The 17,007-nt window shown below is 42.0% G+C and overlaps 1 protein-coding gene across 1 annotated transcript in view; it reads left to right on the top strand.

The window, feature by feature from the left end:
- The window catches only part of thoc5 (THO complex subunit 5), a 72,331-nt gene that overhangs the window by 42,567 nt on the left and 12,757 nt on the right, over nucleotides 1-17,007 (top strand). Inside the window, exons 11-14 of the mRNA XM_037422953.2 lie at nucleotides 255-360; nucleotides 1,777-1,878; nucleotides 4,325-4,533; nucleotides 14,511-14,614. Of these exons, the coding sequence (XP_037278850.2) occupies nucleotides 255-360; nucleotides 1,777-1,878; nucleotides 4,325-4,533; nucleotides 14,511-14,614 (521 nt within the window). The remainder of the gene's footprint in view (nucleotides 1-254; nucleotides 361-1,776; nucleotides 1,879-4,324; nucleotides 4,534-14,510; nucleotides 14,615-17,007) is intronic.

Genomic DNA, 17,007 nt, shown 5'->3' with positions numbered 1-17,007 from the left:
TTCAGGAAAACATATTATTCTTTGGGCTCGACTTGGTGGTTAAATTTTCTCACCGCGTTGCAGTCGGTATCTAAATTAGGTATTGCAAAATGCGCCGTATTGTGTCCTAAATTTTTTGTTGTACTTACATATCAGATCTATGGGCTTAGCTGTCCAGATAATCAGTTATGTCGGAATTATCGATTAGCAACTGTATTGCATTGATCCGAATTGATTGGCTGATTGATCTGATTGACCGACTTTCTGTGTTCCAGGGTACAACTTGCAGATCACATTTACGTACATCATTGCCCTGCACATTGTCACAGTCACAGCCAAGGTGATGGAACCTCACGGTGTCTCCAGTGGTGTGTCCGCAAGGTAAGATTGTGATTCATCCATGCCGGTTGGGAAGTATATACTCAAGCGAAACTTGTATTGCCCTACAATCATCAGTGGCATTGTGGGTGTATTTGTAATAAAATCTGGTGCCAATGAGCATGAAAAAATATGGCTGGCGAAGGTACGCTAGTTACGTTTGTATTTGCATGCATCATTTGTGAGTCACTAGTGGTCTCTCTTATGTGCTTGTCGGCGAACAGCTATTTCTGATTGGGCGACCTGGCCTTTTAGTGAGGTTATCGAGGTGACTTGTTCTTTCATGCTGCTTCATTTCATTGTTGCGTGGATATTAAGCCATGACCATGGCTGTTGCCTGTAGCAATTGAAGTGTTGAGCTCCTAAACGCGTGTATGATGGTTCCCTTCCAACCATAGAAGAAGGAAGCATTCAGGAGAGATTACTGCACAATGTGACAAAAAGATGAGATAGCATATGTCAGGCATGCACGTGCCAAGCTTCACTTACCCCATTTCCTCTATAAGGCAAAAACTTCCGAACTCATTTTTTAGTGTGCTTGTGAGGGTGCTTTGTGAATACCAGGACGTAAGAGTCGGGAAAGTGCTAAAAGATAATGATAAAAAAGATGTCTTAAAGGGCCCCTGCAACACTTTTTATGAAACCATGGAATGGATTGACTAATAGAGCTTATTTCCTCATGTATTCAACGTGACAAACATTTTTCGAACCCATGCAATACGAGCAAAGTTACAAAGATTTGTCGCGCACTGCAATTGCATTCTCTCGTCTCTCGTCGCGACGAAAGGTGTGGAAGCTATGCAAAAAGGGACAGCACAGGGAAAGCAACTATGTCATGCGTCCCTCATGACCTTGAGCAGTTTTTTTCTTTCTTTTTTTCCCCCTTCGAATGCGTGGCTTTTCAATGCAATCATGTGCACACGCATGGACAAGCTTGGGACCTCCCATGGCGATCCCTGTAACGACCGAGCGCGCCATGCTCAAATCAGCTAATGGCTGGTCAAACGGCCGTAACGAGTGATTTTTGAGCTTCTCCAGTCATTTGTTGACAGAAGAGAAAGCAATTTTTAGCTGACTTCGAGAGTTCATTGTGAATTGGAGGGCGCTAGTTGTGCTATAATATGTGTCTCGCGTGTTGTCGAGAGCCTGTACTACTGATCGGCAGCATTTTATGACCATGCTTAAAAAGTGTTGCAGGACCCCTTTAAATATGGCATACAGTACTTCTGAGAGAACATTAGACCTCCTTGGGCGATCCGCCCAAGACAAGCGTAAGACAAGCTTCAATAATTATGCGACAGGCACATGCAGACAGCGAAATGGTTCGGAAAGCACAGAGAAAGAAAAATTTTTGTTTGCTTCAGTAAAAAGAAAGAAGGTGCTTATAGTGTGTTTTGTTTCTTTCCTTTTCCTTAACAGCCCGGTCATGTCCCCTTCCACGATTCTCGATAACTTGTTTGGTGATGACAACGGCCTCTGTTCTCCAAACCCCGGCAACCATTTCCAGCTCAAGAAAAATGGGTGAGATGTCACGCACACTTTGCATACGCATTTCATTGCCCTTTATAATCGCAGATTCATGTCTTGAGGCTGCATCTGTTGTGTTCATAACTTCTGCATTTTTCCAACGCTAAACTATGGGTCCAAATCGTCAGGTTAAACGAAGACTGAGCAGAACATAAGAATCGCACAACAAGCAATGCAGTGAAAAAGCAATAATCGTAACATCTGAAGAAGGAAACAATGGATTGAATTAGAGAGGAAGTCGGGATAGCTGATGAGTTCTCATTTGAGGTTTTCGCTAGTGAATGGAATAAGCTGAGTAGTTATTGTGATGTAGCTTTGGGTTGGTTGTTACAATGAATTGGGTGCAAAGGTTTGAGCACAACAGACGGTCATGTAGTGTGGCACAATTGATAAGGTTGTTGCTGCTGGAAAATTTTTTTCTCTTATACAATTATAGTGTGGCTGTAAACATTCTGTGTTTTACACTGGCATTGCTTGTGTATGTGCATGCATCTTTAGCTTCCGTGCGTACAGGGGCTACAGTCAAAATAGGCATAATCATTCTGTTGTGCCCCCTGTTTAGAGTCTATGTTTAAAGTTGTACATAACACACCACTTGCTATCAATTAAATTTTCTTGTAATTTTGTAATGTAATTGATCACTTTTTCTAAACTGTTACATACTGGGCATTTTCTTGCAACAGATTACCAGTAATTAATTACTTTTTTTTTTTCAAAAATTAAGTTGCAACCAGTCTTCTTGGGCAGTGCTCATTTTGGAAAACATGTGACTGCTCTGTAGGAATGGCGTCTCACATGACGGGGTTCCTGGCAAAGCTTGTTCTTTCACTGTTTCCTTGACCTTAGTGGCAATGCCTTACCCAAGCGCCAGCAACAGCAAATTCATGAAGCTTCATAAGGGAAGCATTGAAGAATTAGAGGTGGCTACTTTGGAAAACAACTCCCGTTGAAAGTTGACAATGAGTAATGCTGGGTAAACCGTAGAAGTCACCGTAAGGCCCGTATTCACTGACCAACCTAATCTTTATCTTTTGTTTGCCTTATTAGCTTTGTGCCTTCAGTAAGTGTAATAAACAAAGTAGACTGGTACTCACAAACTGCGCTTGTAGATATCTTTTGCCCTGCTACCATTTTTGTGCCCTTATATTGACGTAGAGTGTACTAAAACTGAGTAAAAACATGAAATAAGTCTAAGGTCGGTTATGAATACAAGCTTAAGCCACATGGCTGTCCTAGAACTTTTTCTTAGAACTTTCAGTGTGATCGCGAGCACGAGTGCAGGCACGGGACAGCCTCCTGAAGAGGGCATAGTAGCAACTATGCAACAAGTGATGCTCGAATCAGCCCATCCCTACAAACATGAGTTTATGGCACCTTCAACTAGGTACTATTTTAGGGCATCATCTAGGTACTGTTCTAGGTATATATAGAGCATCATTAGGAGAAAGAAGAAAGAACAATTTCTAGCTTACTTGGAGAATCAGTTGTAAATTCCAGCTTGAGTGCTGTGCTTTAAGGAAAGAGGAAACAAATAAGGGAAAGTACAGGGAGGTATGCTTTAATGTTTGGCTGGTATGCTGTCAGGAGCCTCGACTACCAATCGGCAACGTGTTCTGACCATGCTCAAAAAGTGTTGCAGGCCTGTCAGATTTTGGATATTTGGTGCTTTTTTTTTTAAAGGGGTGCTTAGAGTAATGCAGGTGTCATTGAAAGCCTTGGCTGTCCAAGACTCTGTAAAAAAAAATACTGGCACACTTTAAAAACACCTAATTAACTGTGAAGCAATGAGTGCACTGCACAGTGCAACATACGATCAATCATGTGGCACCTTATGTTCCAACACATCATACACAATAGCTTAGGACAGGGCATACAAATCACTGAGCGCAGCGTAGGCTCTCGCCACATTCAGAACTGTAGCATGTGTGGTCAACAAACTTTTCTTTAATTAGAAGTACTAAACAAGCAGTCTTGCACAATGCTACTTCATTCTTCAAGAATACGTTGCTGCAGATACCACTTGCAAACACTCCTGCAAAAGTATGCACTTTTTTTTTTATTTTTTCATTAGGCTGTTCCAGCACACTTATGAGCAAAGTATCAGTAAATTTTGCTCTGTATTATGATGGATGCCACAATAACGTTGCTGCAATGAGTATTAAAACTTCAGAGCTAACTCTGGTTATAAATTTTTATTCTTACAAATAAATGTTTCTCAACATCAATGCTTGTTTAAGTGTGATAAGTATGCAACCAGGGCTCAGCTTTTGAATAAACGGTTCAGTAATGCTTTTTTATTGCTCCACTGCAACAGTCAACTTCGAAGGTGACGGACAAGAGATTATGAATGGACGTTTGCACCAAGCAGTCCAAGCAGGTGTTTTAAAATGTTCAAGTGGCTCACAGCTGGTGCTCATTGGTTGAATCGTCGTTTCGTCAGGTTGGAGGACTTCTCCAAGGTGGTGGCTGAGGTGGGCAAGGCTTACCGCTGGGCGCAGCGCCTGGCGGGCCTCGAGTTCCTGCAGGGTTCCGGGTCCTCCGTGGTGGCGAGCCACGAAGTAGGGAGGGCCTTTGTGGAAGAGTTCGCGCGTGCCATCGCCGCTCGTTTTGCAGCTCGGGTGGGCCTTTACGGGCAGCTTCTGTCCCTGGGTGAGTAGCACAGCCGTGGCACAGGAGTCATCTGGATGTTTTCAGTGCCTCCGAGTGGAAATGTTTGTTAGCTCAGAATGGAAGGATTTGGATGATGTTCTGCGAGAAGGCTTTTGAAGAAACTTCCATGGTGATGAACTAAGCACTGCACAAGCACTGGCTAATCGTCATTAAGCAGCAGCCTGAAAGTAAAAATATATACGATGAACATTACATATGTGCTATCAACAGTAAAAGCTTGTGGGGTGTTGAATCCACAACAAATGTGCATTTCTGCTATATCCGTGCTTAATGCTTGTAGTCAAGTTGGCAACTGTATTGGTCGGAATGCCAAGTGCAGTATGGAAAATTTTTTTTTGACATTACATTTCTAGACAAAACGAGAATTCAGCTTTATCAAACATTACGTGTCCCACAAACTTTCGCTGTTGTGATTACATTCGTAACTTGTTCTGCATTCATAACTCATTTGTGCTACCTCAATTCATCCCCTGTGTTACAATCGAAAATTGTTATTCAAATTGTCAAAAAAGTACAATGATGTGCATAATTTCTTTTTTCTATTTGGATGAAAAGTTGACACTCACGTTATAGTCATGGTCGCATTACAATCGTATCAATGCAGCCCTAATGCACGTCAATGCCTCATTGCGTGCACTTAGTCATTATGAGAGTGAAATTTCTGATCTAATGTCAGCACCAATGTTCTGTCAAACTACGAGCTACCCTTCATACGCCAGTGCACTTGGCATGGAGAATAAGCTCTCTTTATGCACTCGGCTACTAAATTTGCTCACAAACGCCAATCTAATTTTGAACACTTGGCTCAATGCAAATAAATCCAGCTTGAGTTGCTGCTCGCTGACTAGTTCGCACGGAATTGGTTTCCCCAATGCATGAATTCTGCTAGATTTTAGTTTAATATGTCAATTGTAAGTGGCCAGTATTCTTACTGCTTTCTGCGATGAACACTTGGAGAATTCACTCTTGTAGTGCTCAGTCTTTCCATCCTTGTCCTTGATCATGGTCTTAAGTTGGCAGCAACTGTGATTTATATGCCATTTAACTGTTTTTCCTTGAAAGCATGCTGTATATGATGCTGTTGAATGGCCATACATTAGCCAAAGTTATGTTTGATGACCGAAAGATAGGTGTCTCGTTGCATACTCGTGTTTGACAGAGTTGCATCAGTTGTTCATGAGCACTGCTTTGTTCATGAAGTTCATCAGTAATGGCACAAAGGCCGCAAGAAATTTTCGAATTAGGCGGGTTTTCGAATAAACAGAAGCTACAAAAAGGCAGGATGCAAACAACTTGCAATTATTCGAAGTTGTAATGGGTAGTCGCTTGCTGTGCCGGCTAGTCTGCAACTCTGAAGGTTATGTTTTTCTGCAATACCTGGTTTTAATTTTGCTGCAAACAATAAGGAACAGCAGGCCTCGCTGCTGCCACTCAAAAAAAAAAAAAAAGGAAAAGAAAAAATTGCTTCCAAATCTGCATGTTCCACCGCAAATGTTGTCGAAAAACAATAGTCTTGCGTCTGGAGAGAGTGAACAAAACGTTTATTTGATGTTCTGCGCAAGAAAATCAGTGAATGGTATTCTGCAGGTGCTGCGTTAGAGTGCCTCGAGCGTGTAGCGGAGGCGAACTAGCGCATCGAAGCACTTTAGACACAAGCGCTATCTGGCAGTTATCTTCGAAAACGAAGGCGTGCAGCCCGCGGAGAAAGATGCGCGCCTGTTTCGGAGGTGATAAGGTATAGAATACAAAGCGACAGGCAGGTGCCACCACCTTGACGTCGTAGCAAAGCGTTGGAAACACCTTTTTGAGCATTGCGTTGCACTGTCAGCGCAGCGCGATTAAATGGTACATTCCTTAGGGTTACTTGTGTGTGCCTCTTCTAGTATAAAGGCAGACCTACAAAACATCGAAGCGTTGTTGTGGTGCCTCAGATTTGTGCAATAATTGCTTTTTAATTGACATTTGCACAACTATTAACGCTAAGCCTTGAGCAATATTGGTGGGCGCTGCGAATAGGGTTGGCCATTTAATGCCGTTCGAAGTATCGTTAGAGCGGACAAACAGACAAATGTACAGACAGACCGATCAAAATTTTTTTGTTGAAGGTCCCCAAGAAAAACTATCGTCTTTAAGAGCGCTGTCGTGATCAACTGAAATGCGCGCTTGAGGAAAACAAAATGGACTTCACTGCAGTACAGTTGTGACACGCGGGCAGTTTATTTCCTACTCCTGGCTGTGTGAGCACGTCATGATGTGACCGTTCGCCCATTCTTTTATTGCGATAGAAATTATATGGACACTCTCAGCTGGATTTTTTTGCCGGCTTCGACGTCGCTGTCACTCAGCGTTTATGTATACGTATATAAATATATATGAAAGCGTAAGAAAGAAACAGTGCAGAAAAAGGCTCTGACCTGCGAAACGGAGTGTGGGATTCCTGAGACGTGAGTGCGAGGCATTAACTACTGAGCCACTGAGGAGCTCGTCCTTCAATGTTCAAACTAGAGGCCCGTGTACTCAGATTTGGGTGCACATTAAAGAACCCCAGGTGGTTGAAATTTCCGGAGCCCTCTACTACGGCGTCTCTCATAATCAAATGGTGGTTTTGGGACGTTAAACCCCACAAATCAATCAATTCAATGTTCAAACGACATGCTATTTATATCTACCACTTACCGCTGGTGACAGGCATCTCAGGATGAACTATCGTGTTTTCAGCATTACCAGCAAGGTGGGGCAATGAGTGTGCATCGACACATCGTCACGTTGCAGCGGCGGCGCACTCTAATCTCCCACGCATACTTTGCCCCACAGAGAGAAGGTGGGTTCATACTCACTCGAGCACTCTTATCTCACCGTGGGGAGGATCGTAGGTCTTGGCTGGCTTTGGACTTTCAGTGGAACGATTCTGTTGTAGTTACCGGCCGCACAAAGGTCACTGCAATTGTTCCACAGTCTCCACTTGCGAAAAGGGCGTGCTTTTCAGACACAGCAAAGTAACAACTGAGATGCTTATTTGTGTTAATCTGTACCTGTGAGTACGTTTCATGCGTCATTTGTGCTGAGAAACGGGGGGCACATTTCGATCTGCTTGCCATTCTGCGCATGACCTTCCAATTTGTTGCTATCGCATTCACTGCATCGCCTTTGCAGCAGAGCTGTGACTTTTTCGGTATTGTGAAGAATTCAATATTGCTGCGGCGGCTGCATTTCCGATGGAGGGGGAAATGTTGTAGGCCCGTATGCTCAGATTTGGCTGGGTCGAAATTTCCGGAGTCCTCCACTACGGCGTCTCATAATCGTATGGTGGTTTTAGGACATTAAACCCCACATATCAATCAATCAATCAGAATTTAATACTGGCCAATGTGATGAAATTCGCAATATCTTCTGGCTGAAAAACATGATCATTGAAGCTTTCGAACTTGGTCTTGGAAGTAGGCGTTGCAAGCAAGAACACCATCACCAGTGCAGGTGCGCAAATTACTGGAGCAACTGGCAGTCGGGCGTTTGCATACATTGCAAATTCTGCCAAACTGTCCTTTATTAAATCTCTTTGCAATCCGAGAAGAAATGGGTAAATCATGATGCGCTGACGTAGCGAGAAACGTGCAATATGCTGCCCGAGTATTCCTGCTGTGTTGCAGTGAAGCACGTCTTGTTTTGGTAGGCGCACGTTTTGGTTGACCACGAGACTTTATTTATTTACAAATACCTCACAGGCTCCAAGTAGCAGCATTTCGTGAGGGGGGCTATACAATAGTTATTTGAAAAGAACACAAAACAAACGAAAAGAATTCAGAAGCCACGTATTATACAATTGCTAAAATGTTCGATAGTATACACTGTAGTAATATGACACTAATATGCGTTATACATTTTTGAACGGTTCGAGATGTCAATGTACAATGAATGGACACTTTTTGCGTTGTAGTAGTGGAGCTGGGGTGCTTCAACTGCGACGCATTAGTATCGCTAGATTGCATTACCTTGTGGCTCATAAAGGCTGTCGTTTCTGCGCATTTGTGGCCAAATCGCAATCGGGAGTGGGCACATGACACCTAAAATTTTTTAATTAACTGGACTGGTGCTGACCTCTGCTTCAAATACTGCTCAAACTTAGATTGGAAAATACTGAACCACAGAAATATTTGGAATTAAGCGGGATTTCAAAATAACAGATTTCGAATCAATGGGGCTTTTACTGTATTACCCATTAGCACTTATTGGGGCAGAGATTTTTTGCCAAGGTTGGTAATGGTAGTAGTTCTGCTTGTTATATGTGTAACACGTGCGGCAACATGTGACATTTTTAAGAACAATAGGGCTCGGCAAGTGAGCATTATACAATGAAAATAACCTGTACCCTTGAAAATCTACAGCATTTGTCAGTACAGTAGACTCCCTTTATGACGAGTTTCGAGGAACTACGATAATTTGTTTGTCTTATCAGGAGTTTGTCTTGTAAGAAGTGCCCCCAAAAACCAAATGCTAACATGACGAGTACATCCAAATACGTATCTTGCTTTAAAATGATGAATGAAGTATACTTACAATGGGGAAGAAAGGAACAAGAAAAAAAAGCATTTATTTGGCTCAGCTGGATAAAAACTATGCTTTCAAGTAGAGTATTTAAACGAATCTAACGAGTACTTGATTTTGTGAGTTCATAATAAATAAGTTTATATATGCTTCATAATAGATATGCATAATATATGCTTATGAATAAATTACTATCCTATTTCAACAACAAAACTGTAGCACAACTGTATATCCACGATTAGAAAAGGAGAAAAAGGGAGAGACAAGCACAATTTTCTTTCAAAGAATGAAAAAGTTATCCTTCTGGCTGTTCACCTTCTCAAAGGTTGTTTTACTGGCTTTGTTGTCACTTTTAGATGCGCCTCCAATCCAATGCATACAGGTATCTTGACAAAGCTAAGTTGCACCAAATTGCTTATGAAAGTCTGCAAGCTTTTCTTTGAGGTTCGGATATTTTTTTTATTTTCAGCCCCCAGTAACTTTTCCGTAACGGCATGCAGCTGAAGATCTCCATTTAAGCTACTCACAATCGCAAGCCTCGGGCACACAAAAAAGACACGATGCAGCTATATTTAGTGTGCAAAATGACCTTCCTTTGTTGTGCAGTTTCATAATAAAAATGGTGCATCACCATTTGCTGCATTTCACTGGGAACAGATACGATACACACAGGCTTTGTGCAAAACAATGCAAACTGACCACAAAATGTGCTCAGCCGCCATTGTGCGATGGCGATGATAATGCATCCAAATCCTCTGATGGAAGTGCTAGTTTGGCATATGTGGTTCCCGTTTCATGTGATTATAATGAACAGATAACATTTGCTCTCATTTTCACTATCATTTGGCTTCTTTTTGCTCCCCTTCCTTAGCATTCTCTGCTCTAGCCAAGCTCTTGTGTTCTTCTGTTCTTCATTGTACTCCTGTTGAAGAACTGAAAAACGCGAGGAGAACTCAAAAGGACAAACTTTTTTTATTGCTTTCGTTGCTTATAAATCCGGCCCTTTCTCCACCTCCTGGCTAGGCATGAGGGAGATACCAGCTTTATGCGCTGACCTTTCTTTTCCACTTATCTCGCTTTCCCCCTCCACATTGCAATTCGCTTTTAGTTTGCTACAAGTCCTTGCGCCAGGAGCGTTTTTTTTTTTGTTTTGTTTTCTCTTGTTCGTTTGAATGCCCCCCATAAAGACTATAATGTTCTCTGCACAGAATTACTGTTATTCTCTCTCGCAGTGATAGTTGGTCTTAACAGAAGAGGCCTGTTACGCGGTTCATCTTAAGGGAAGAGGCTGGTCTTGAAATGAAAATTTTTATTATTGGAGATACTGTAATGAAATTAGGTGTGTATATGTATTTCTTCCTCCTCTCTTCAAAAATATAATTAGCTTTAATGTGCACCAACTAGTTATCAAATAGTGGAAACGTAAGTTAAGTCTAATTGTATAATTTCTTATGGGTTGTTAAGGTACTTTTCCTCAATATTCTTATGTTCTGTTCAGGATGCAGCTGTAGCCATAAACCTGCCATGTGGAGCTATGCTATTTATATTGTCAATGAGATACATCATCATACAAAAATGCTCATTTGCATTGATGCTCGACAATTTTGAAATTTAATTAGCTCAGATTATTGTTCATAACATTTCATATTCCCAAAACATTTCATAACATTTCATTTGTTTTTTTGTTCATAACATTTCATATTCCCAAAAAAGGCGACCCACTCTTAATTCCCAGCTACAGACCCATATTATTCTCAAAAAAGGCGACCCACTCTTAATTCCCAGCTACAGACCCATATCTATGTTATCATCTGCCTGTAAGTTACTTGAACATGTTGTTGCTACGTTCATTACACAATTTTTAGATACCCATCAAATCCTTTCTCCATTTCAACACGGGTTTCGCAAGGGATTCTCGACCGTCACTCAACTACTTACAGTTGTTCACCACGCTTCTTCAGTTCTTGATAAGGGGGGCCAGGTTGACCTCATACTCTTAGATTTTAGTAAGGCCTTCGATCGCGTATCGCACGACAAATTAATCGATAAATTAGTTCAAATCGAGCTTCCAGCATTCATCGTCTCTTGGCTAACTGCCTATTTAAGTAACCGTAGACAGTACATCGACATTAATGGAAGCACTTCTGACGCTCTCCCTTTTACGTCTGGCGTACCGCAGGGAAGGGTGCTAGGCTCTTTACTTTTCCTTATTTTTTGTAATGACATTGTTAACGTTATAAACAGTCCGGTCCAAATACGTTTTTTTGCAGATGACTGTATACTTTTAATGAAATTAATAGCATCGAGGACCAACTTGCATTAAACTCGGCATTAGAAAACGTTGCTTCTTGGAGTAAAACTACTAACATGCAATTAAACCATGACAAAACAGTTTACCTCCGAATGACGAGAAAGAAACACCCCCTTGAATTCTCTTATTGTACTTGTGACCAACCGCTTAAGCAAGTAGATGAACACAAATATCTTGGCGTAACATTAACCAGTACCTTAAGTTGGAACTCTCACATTATTAACATATGCGCTGCCGCTTTCCGTAAACTTTGTTTATTACGACACAAACTCAAAACCGCTCCCTCTGAGGTTAAATACTTAGCATATACTTCTATAATTAGACCGAAACTTGAATATGCCTGCGTTATTTGGGATCCTCACACTAAAACCAATATCGACTGCCTCGAAAGAATTCAAAGAAGGGCCATCCGCTTTATTTATGGTATGTACGGTCCAACAGACTCCGTTTCTGCCCTGATGGAAAAACATGGTATCCCAACATTAGAATCACGACGTAAATCATTTAGGCTAAAATTACTGTACCAATTAGTTAACCGGAAGCTCTTATTTGATCACAGCCCCTACATTAGTCGCCTGGAAACATGGCGCGGTCGTCATTCACACTCCCTTGCCTTAACTCCATATTTCTCCAAAACTAATCTCTTCAAATTTTCGTTTTTCCCGCGCACTATCTGTGAGTGGAACAAGTTACCGTTTGCCGCCCTGCTGTCGACAGATTCTATTGATGCACATGTTTTCCTGAGGATGTAAAAATGTTTTGCAGTTTTTTTTTCCACTGATCCTTTTTGTTAATTGCTTACTTTCAGTGCCATGTTGTTTCCCTTTGCGATTCACGCAAATGCGATTCTCGCAATCCCACTTAATTCATTGCTGTTATGATAAGCTTGGTTGCATTATTGTTGTATGTGTGTGATGATTGGATTATTGTATGCTGTATGATGCTTGGCTTGATTGCCTTACTGCCTGTACCATTCCTGCTTGGGCTCCATGCTTGCAGTATCTTTTAAATAAATAAATATGTCCCTCTTAGCCACGAAAAATAGCATAGCTCCACAGTCCTGTTTCTTAGGAGTTCAATGGTATAAAATTTAAAAAAAATTGCTTCACAAAAAAATAATGAAATGTTCCATTCTGAAGCTGAGAAAATCGCATTTGAAGTTTCGAAATGCACTGCAAAATTTTCTATCAGAAACTTTTACCACAAATTTTATACATATGTTTCCCATCTATTCCCCTGCAAAACAAAACAAAATGTGTTTTATTCCACCCTTGGAATCATTTCTAAAGAAATTTTCCAATGTGGAAAGCATTATCAGAACTCCACCACAACAAGCAGTTGAGGGGTTGTAGAAAAGCTGTGGAGTATGAGGCTCAAACGACTAGCTGTTAAGTAGCATGCTGCCCTGGGTAATAAGTTGCTGTGTTCCGGACTTTCAGGGGACCATGAAAATGTCCGGGAAATCGGGCATCCGTCTGGAAAGACGAATTCCCGCAAAAATGCCCCTTTTTTATAGATATATTTTGCTGACAGAGAGGGTCACAGCTGTAGTTCAAAATTCTTGTTGCCATCTTGTAAATGCATCGTTTAGGTGGCTCTGAAAAGAGCCATATATATAAAAAAAATCTATGTGGCCGGTGCTACCTCAGTGGTCAACACGTCAGCCCCCAAAAAAGTCTATTTTCTTTTTCACGGCATTGTGCTTGCCTGCGATGATGTCTACCTCGATTTTAGCTACATATCATGCTGTCGCTGTTAACCGATGACAGGGTTATCAGTGCTCGCGTCGATTCCGAGCTTGTTGGCTGTGTAGGCGCTGCCGAAAATCGGATGGCGAAGGCTATAAGCTCTGACTGCAAAGAGGACGAACTTTCGGGTAGCTGACTTTTCCAACAAAACGGTTTTCGTTTGCACCGATTTCTCAACTTGCTGCACCTGCTCCGCCATTGAGTACTATGCAGCATCAATCCAAAGTGTATCGCTCGTCAAACTAAGTTTCACGGTGTCGTCAGTAGACAGCGTCGTTGAAGTTTCTGGCGAATCCAACAGGTCCAACCGCGACTGCAACTAGCTGCTAAAGGGCACTTGTGGCCGGCGCCTTCTTGTTACGGCTTCCGAAACCTCTTCAGGTCGATGATTTTAGACGAAAGTCTCCATACATCCCGATCGCGGTAAAAAAGTACTGACACAAAGCGGAAACACGGTGCGTCGAGAAACACGCACGACCGTAGAAGCAGAGGCTCACAAATGGACAGCCACGACGGCGAACACAACACAAAGAAAAAAAATCACCCGTCGGTCACACCAGCCAATGGGAGACTTGGAAAGGTGCACTTCAAAGACGCGCCGTGCAAAAACCAATCGGCTATCTAAAAACGAGCTTTGGAAAACCCGTGACGGCAGCCATTTCGCTTGAGTGACACCATTTTGAGATGGCACAAAATGTGCACAAAGAAAACAGCTTCAAATCAAGCCCAAGATGGTGGTTCTCGGTCTGCTGCCACGCACATAGCGCCCGTGGGAAGTTCGAACAAATTTCGTCTTTTTGGGGGCATTTTAGTGTGACCGGGGTGCATTGAAGGCTCATTTTATCACGTTTCCCGGCCGAATTCAGCCCTAGCAATTTGAGAGTAGGTGCTCAAAAGTACAAGCGTCCCGAAAATGAGCTTTGCAAAAAGTCAATTTTTAATCATTTTTGATCGTTCTAAGATTCGCGTCCCCCCTTAAGCAGATTTTTTTCTTCTATTGTGTCTGCAGGAAACCAAACAAACACTCTCGTGTTGTTCGTCTTAAGTGAGAATTCGTCTTAAGTGTTGTGCACTCTAGGAATAACAGCTATGTTTAACTTATAAGCGTGCAGAAAATTCATAGACGAAAACCTGCTTGATTTGAAAAGCAAAGAGAAACTGCCCAGTTTGTAGCCCAGCATGAGGGACTTGGTAAATGAAATTAGCACTGTGTTAAGCTGTCGCTCTATGTTGTGGCATTTTCTTGTGCCTGGTCCAGTGTCCTGCCTTAATTCTCACCTTTCCTCCCACTTTATTCGTAATGTGAACTGCTTGTAGTGTTCTATTTACTAAACTCGTGCCCCTACACTGCGCAGAAAAGGGCGTGGTGCAAGTTCCTTCTCAGCTGGCCCGTCATTTTCCCAGCAAAGTGAACTCGATGCTGAAGCAGTGGACGGAGGTGACCCACGCTGATGTAGAGGTGAGGAATCCGTGCGCTTTTCAATTCCGTCTCTTCTGACCATGCTTACGTTATCAAATTTAGCAGGAAATCTGGCCAGCACAGTATGTTTAATGCATAATTTTCATTTGTTGGCCTATGTAGGTGGCTTTGCAATTTTTCTTTGGCGAAGCTAGGAAAAGCAAACTGGCCCACAAGCAAGGCTGTGTGTTCGAGTGTTAGCGAAGACAAAGCCGAGTCTGTGGCCATTTGTAGAGCAAGAGCAAAGTGCCGTTCTGCTTTTGTAACACAAAAAACTTCTTGTTTGAGTGCACATTCTACTGGAAAATACGGACAATGTTTACTGTTTTGATATAATAGTCTAACTGGCACAAGGCATGGAACCACGAAATGGAAATGTCTTTGTTGCTGGGTTCGTGTTCTTTTAGGCAAAAGCTTCCTTTTTGCGCAAGGAACTGTTCGGTCATTTGTGAGTAGCCAAAACAAGGTTGAACTCAGCCCGAACATCCACTTTCATAGATGTTTAGATTGCAGTTTCGGTTACTAAGTCACTGCTCCCTGAACGCACATTCTTTGCAAGCAACATCATGGCAGAGTGCTAAAAGCAATAAAGTTGAATAAAGTGAGTGCTGGGCCATTTGGTACAACATAATGTGGAAATATATGAGTGCACAAGGTAGAAGGAAGAAAGCACCCCAGGTGGTCAAAATTTCCGGAGCCTTCCACTACGGCGTCTGGTGGTTTTGAAACGTTAAACCCCACAAATCAATCAATCAATCAGGAAGGAAGAAAGCACTTGAAAGAAGTACTTGTGCGCTCAGATATTTCCTCATTATGTTAAAGGCAAGTTGCCGTCACATGGTTGAAAGGCCGATATATAGTGGAACTTCAGTTATATGTCCCCCAGTTCTGCGACAGCCCACATTTTAGGACAGGTCGGTTTGTTCCCGACAAAATCCCCATAAAAATAATGTATTAACAACCTTTCATTATACAACGCAGTTTTTCGTCGACCCTTGCATCTTGCACAACTCGCAGATTTTGTAAAAAAAAAGCCTTTACTCGAATCAAACATCGACCAAAAATTCATAAGTGCAAAATATGAACTTGCGTTCCCCTAGGTTGACAATTGAAAAAGTAGAGAATGAGACAAGATGTCTTAGAATGGAAAATTTATTCTCCTGGAAGTTTATGGGCTTCTACATAGACTTCGATCGCATGCATATGCATCCGGTGTCGTTACTTTGCCAATCTCTATCCACAAAGAGTAGCTTCAGCCAGCCGAAAAGCTGATATATTTTGACGTTTTCAGTTCATAGGAACTTTTTCTGGTTGACATGCAGCTGATCTCTTGCCTTTGTCGCATTCACAGGCTTTCGCACGCATAAGGGCGCGACGCAGCTCTTTTCATCATGTGAAATTGCTTTCACTTGACCGCGACATTCATAATTATTAAGTGGGACATCACTAGTTGCACTTCACAAGGCAAAAAATAGATCGCCCACAGCTTAGTTGCACACAAAGGCATTGTACAAAAACTCACCATTATGTGATAGTGATGACACTGTCTGACTCTTCTGATGGGGGGCTGTCGGTAATGCCGCAGTTTCTGTTTCATCTTTATGCTTAGGCAATTTTCGGACTCTATTTATCGGTCAAAATATGTGCGTTAGATTTAATTTTTTTTTTAAGGTCAAGAATTCGTTCGCACCTCCTTCAACTAAGTAGTGCTGCCAATAACTGCCACTGGCAAAGATAATTTATTCTACCTTCCTTGCAGAGGCACAAGGTTGTGCCGTGGGCTTATTCAGGCGATCTGTACCCATTTTTTGGGTAAGGCTGTATGTTACTGCCTATAATCTTAGTTTCTTTATTATATGATGGTTTCACATGACCCCGTGAAAGTCATATAATCAGGGCTCTACTAACCAGTGCTGGGCATTATCTCAGATATACTATTGAGTATCTGTATTCCTGTATCGAGATACATTTGATGAATGTATCTGTATCTCAGTAGTGAAATACCTTTGCGATGTATTTTCTGTGTCACAATACTGTGGAGTACACAAATGTGTTGTTACTTATCTTTATTTCTTTTGGAAATGACCTCAAGTATTTCCGAATTGTGACAGAAAGACTTCTTTTTACTAAGGCCTGTGGGTGACACGGCGACGACAATAAGGGGTTCCCCAAACGCACAGAATGGTCTGCGTGAGAGTAAAAGGGTTCTGGCACCTAGATGACCCGAGAAGACACATCCAGCCAAGAACCTTAACTAGTACTCGCCTGCAGCAGTACATAGGTTGTTCTCATTTGCAAGTTTTCTGTTTACATTGAATTTACATTACATTACATTGAATCGCGGCTTTCTTGGAGGAACCCTACTCGAGGTACTACTATTGTGAAGCTTGTGC

Source organism: Rhipicephalus microplus, chromosome 3, assembly GCF_043290135.1.
Source record: "Rhipicephalus microplus isolate Deutch F79 chromosome 3, USDA_Rmic, whole genome shotgun sequence".
In the NCBI taxonomy this organism is placed as follows: Eukaryota; Metazoa; Arthropoda; class Arachnida; order Ixodida; family Ixodidae; genus Rhipicephalus; species Rhipicephalus microplus.
Note: the sequence above shows the minus strand (reverse complement) of the source record. Positions and strands in the feature narration are given on the sequence as shown.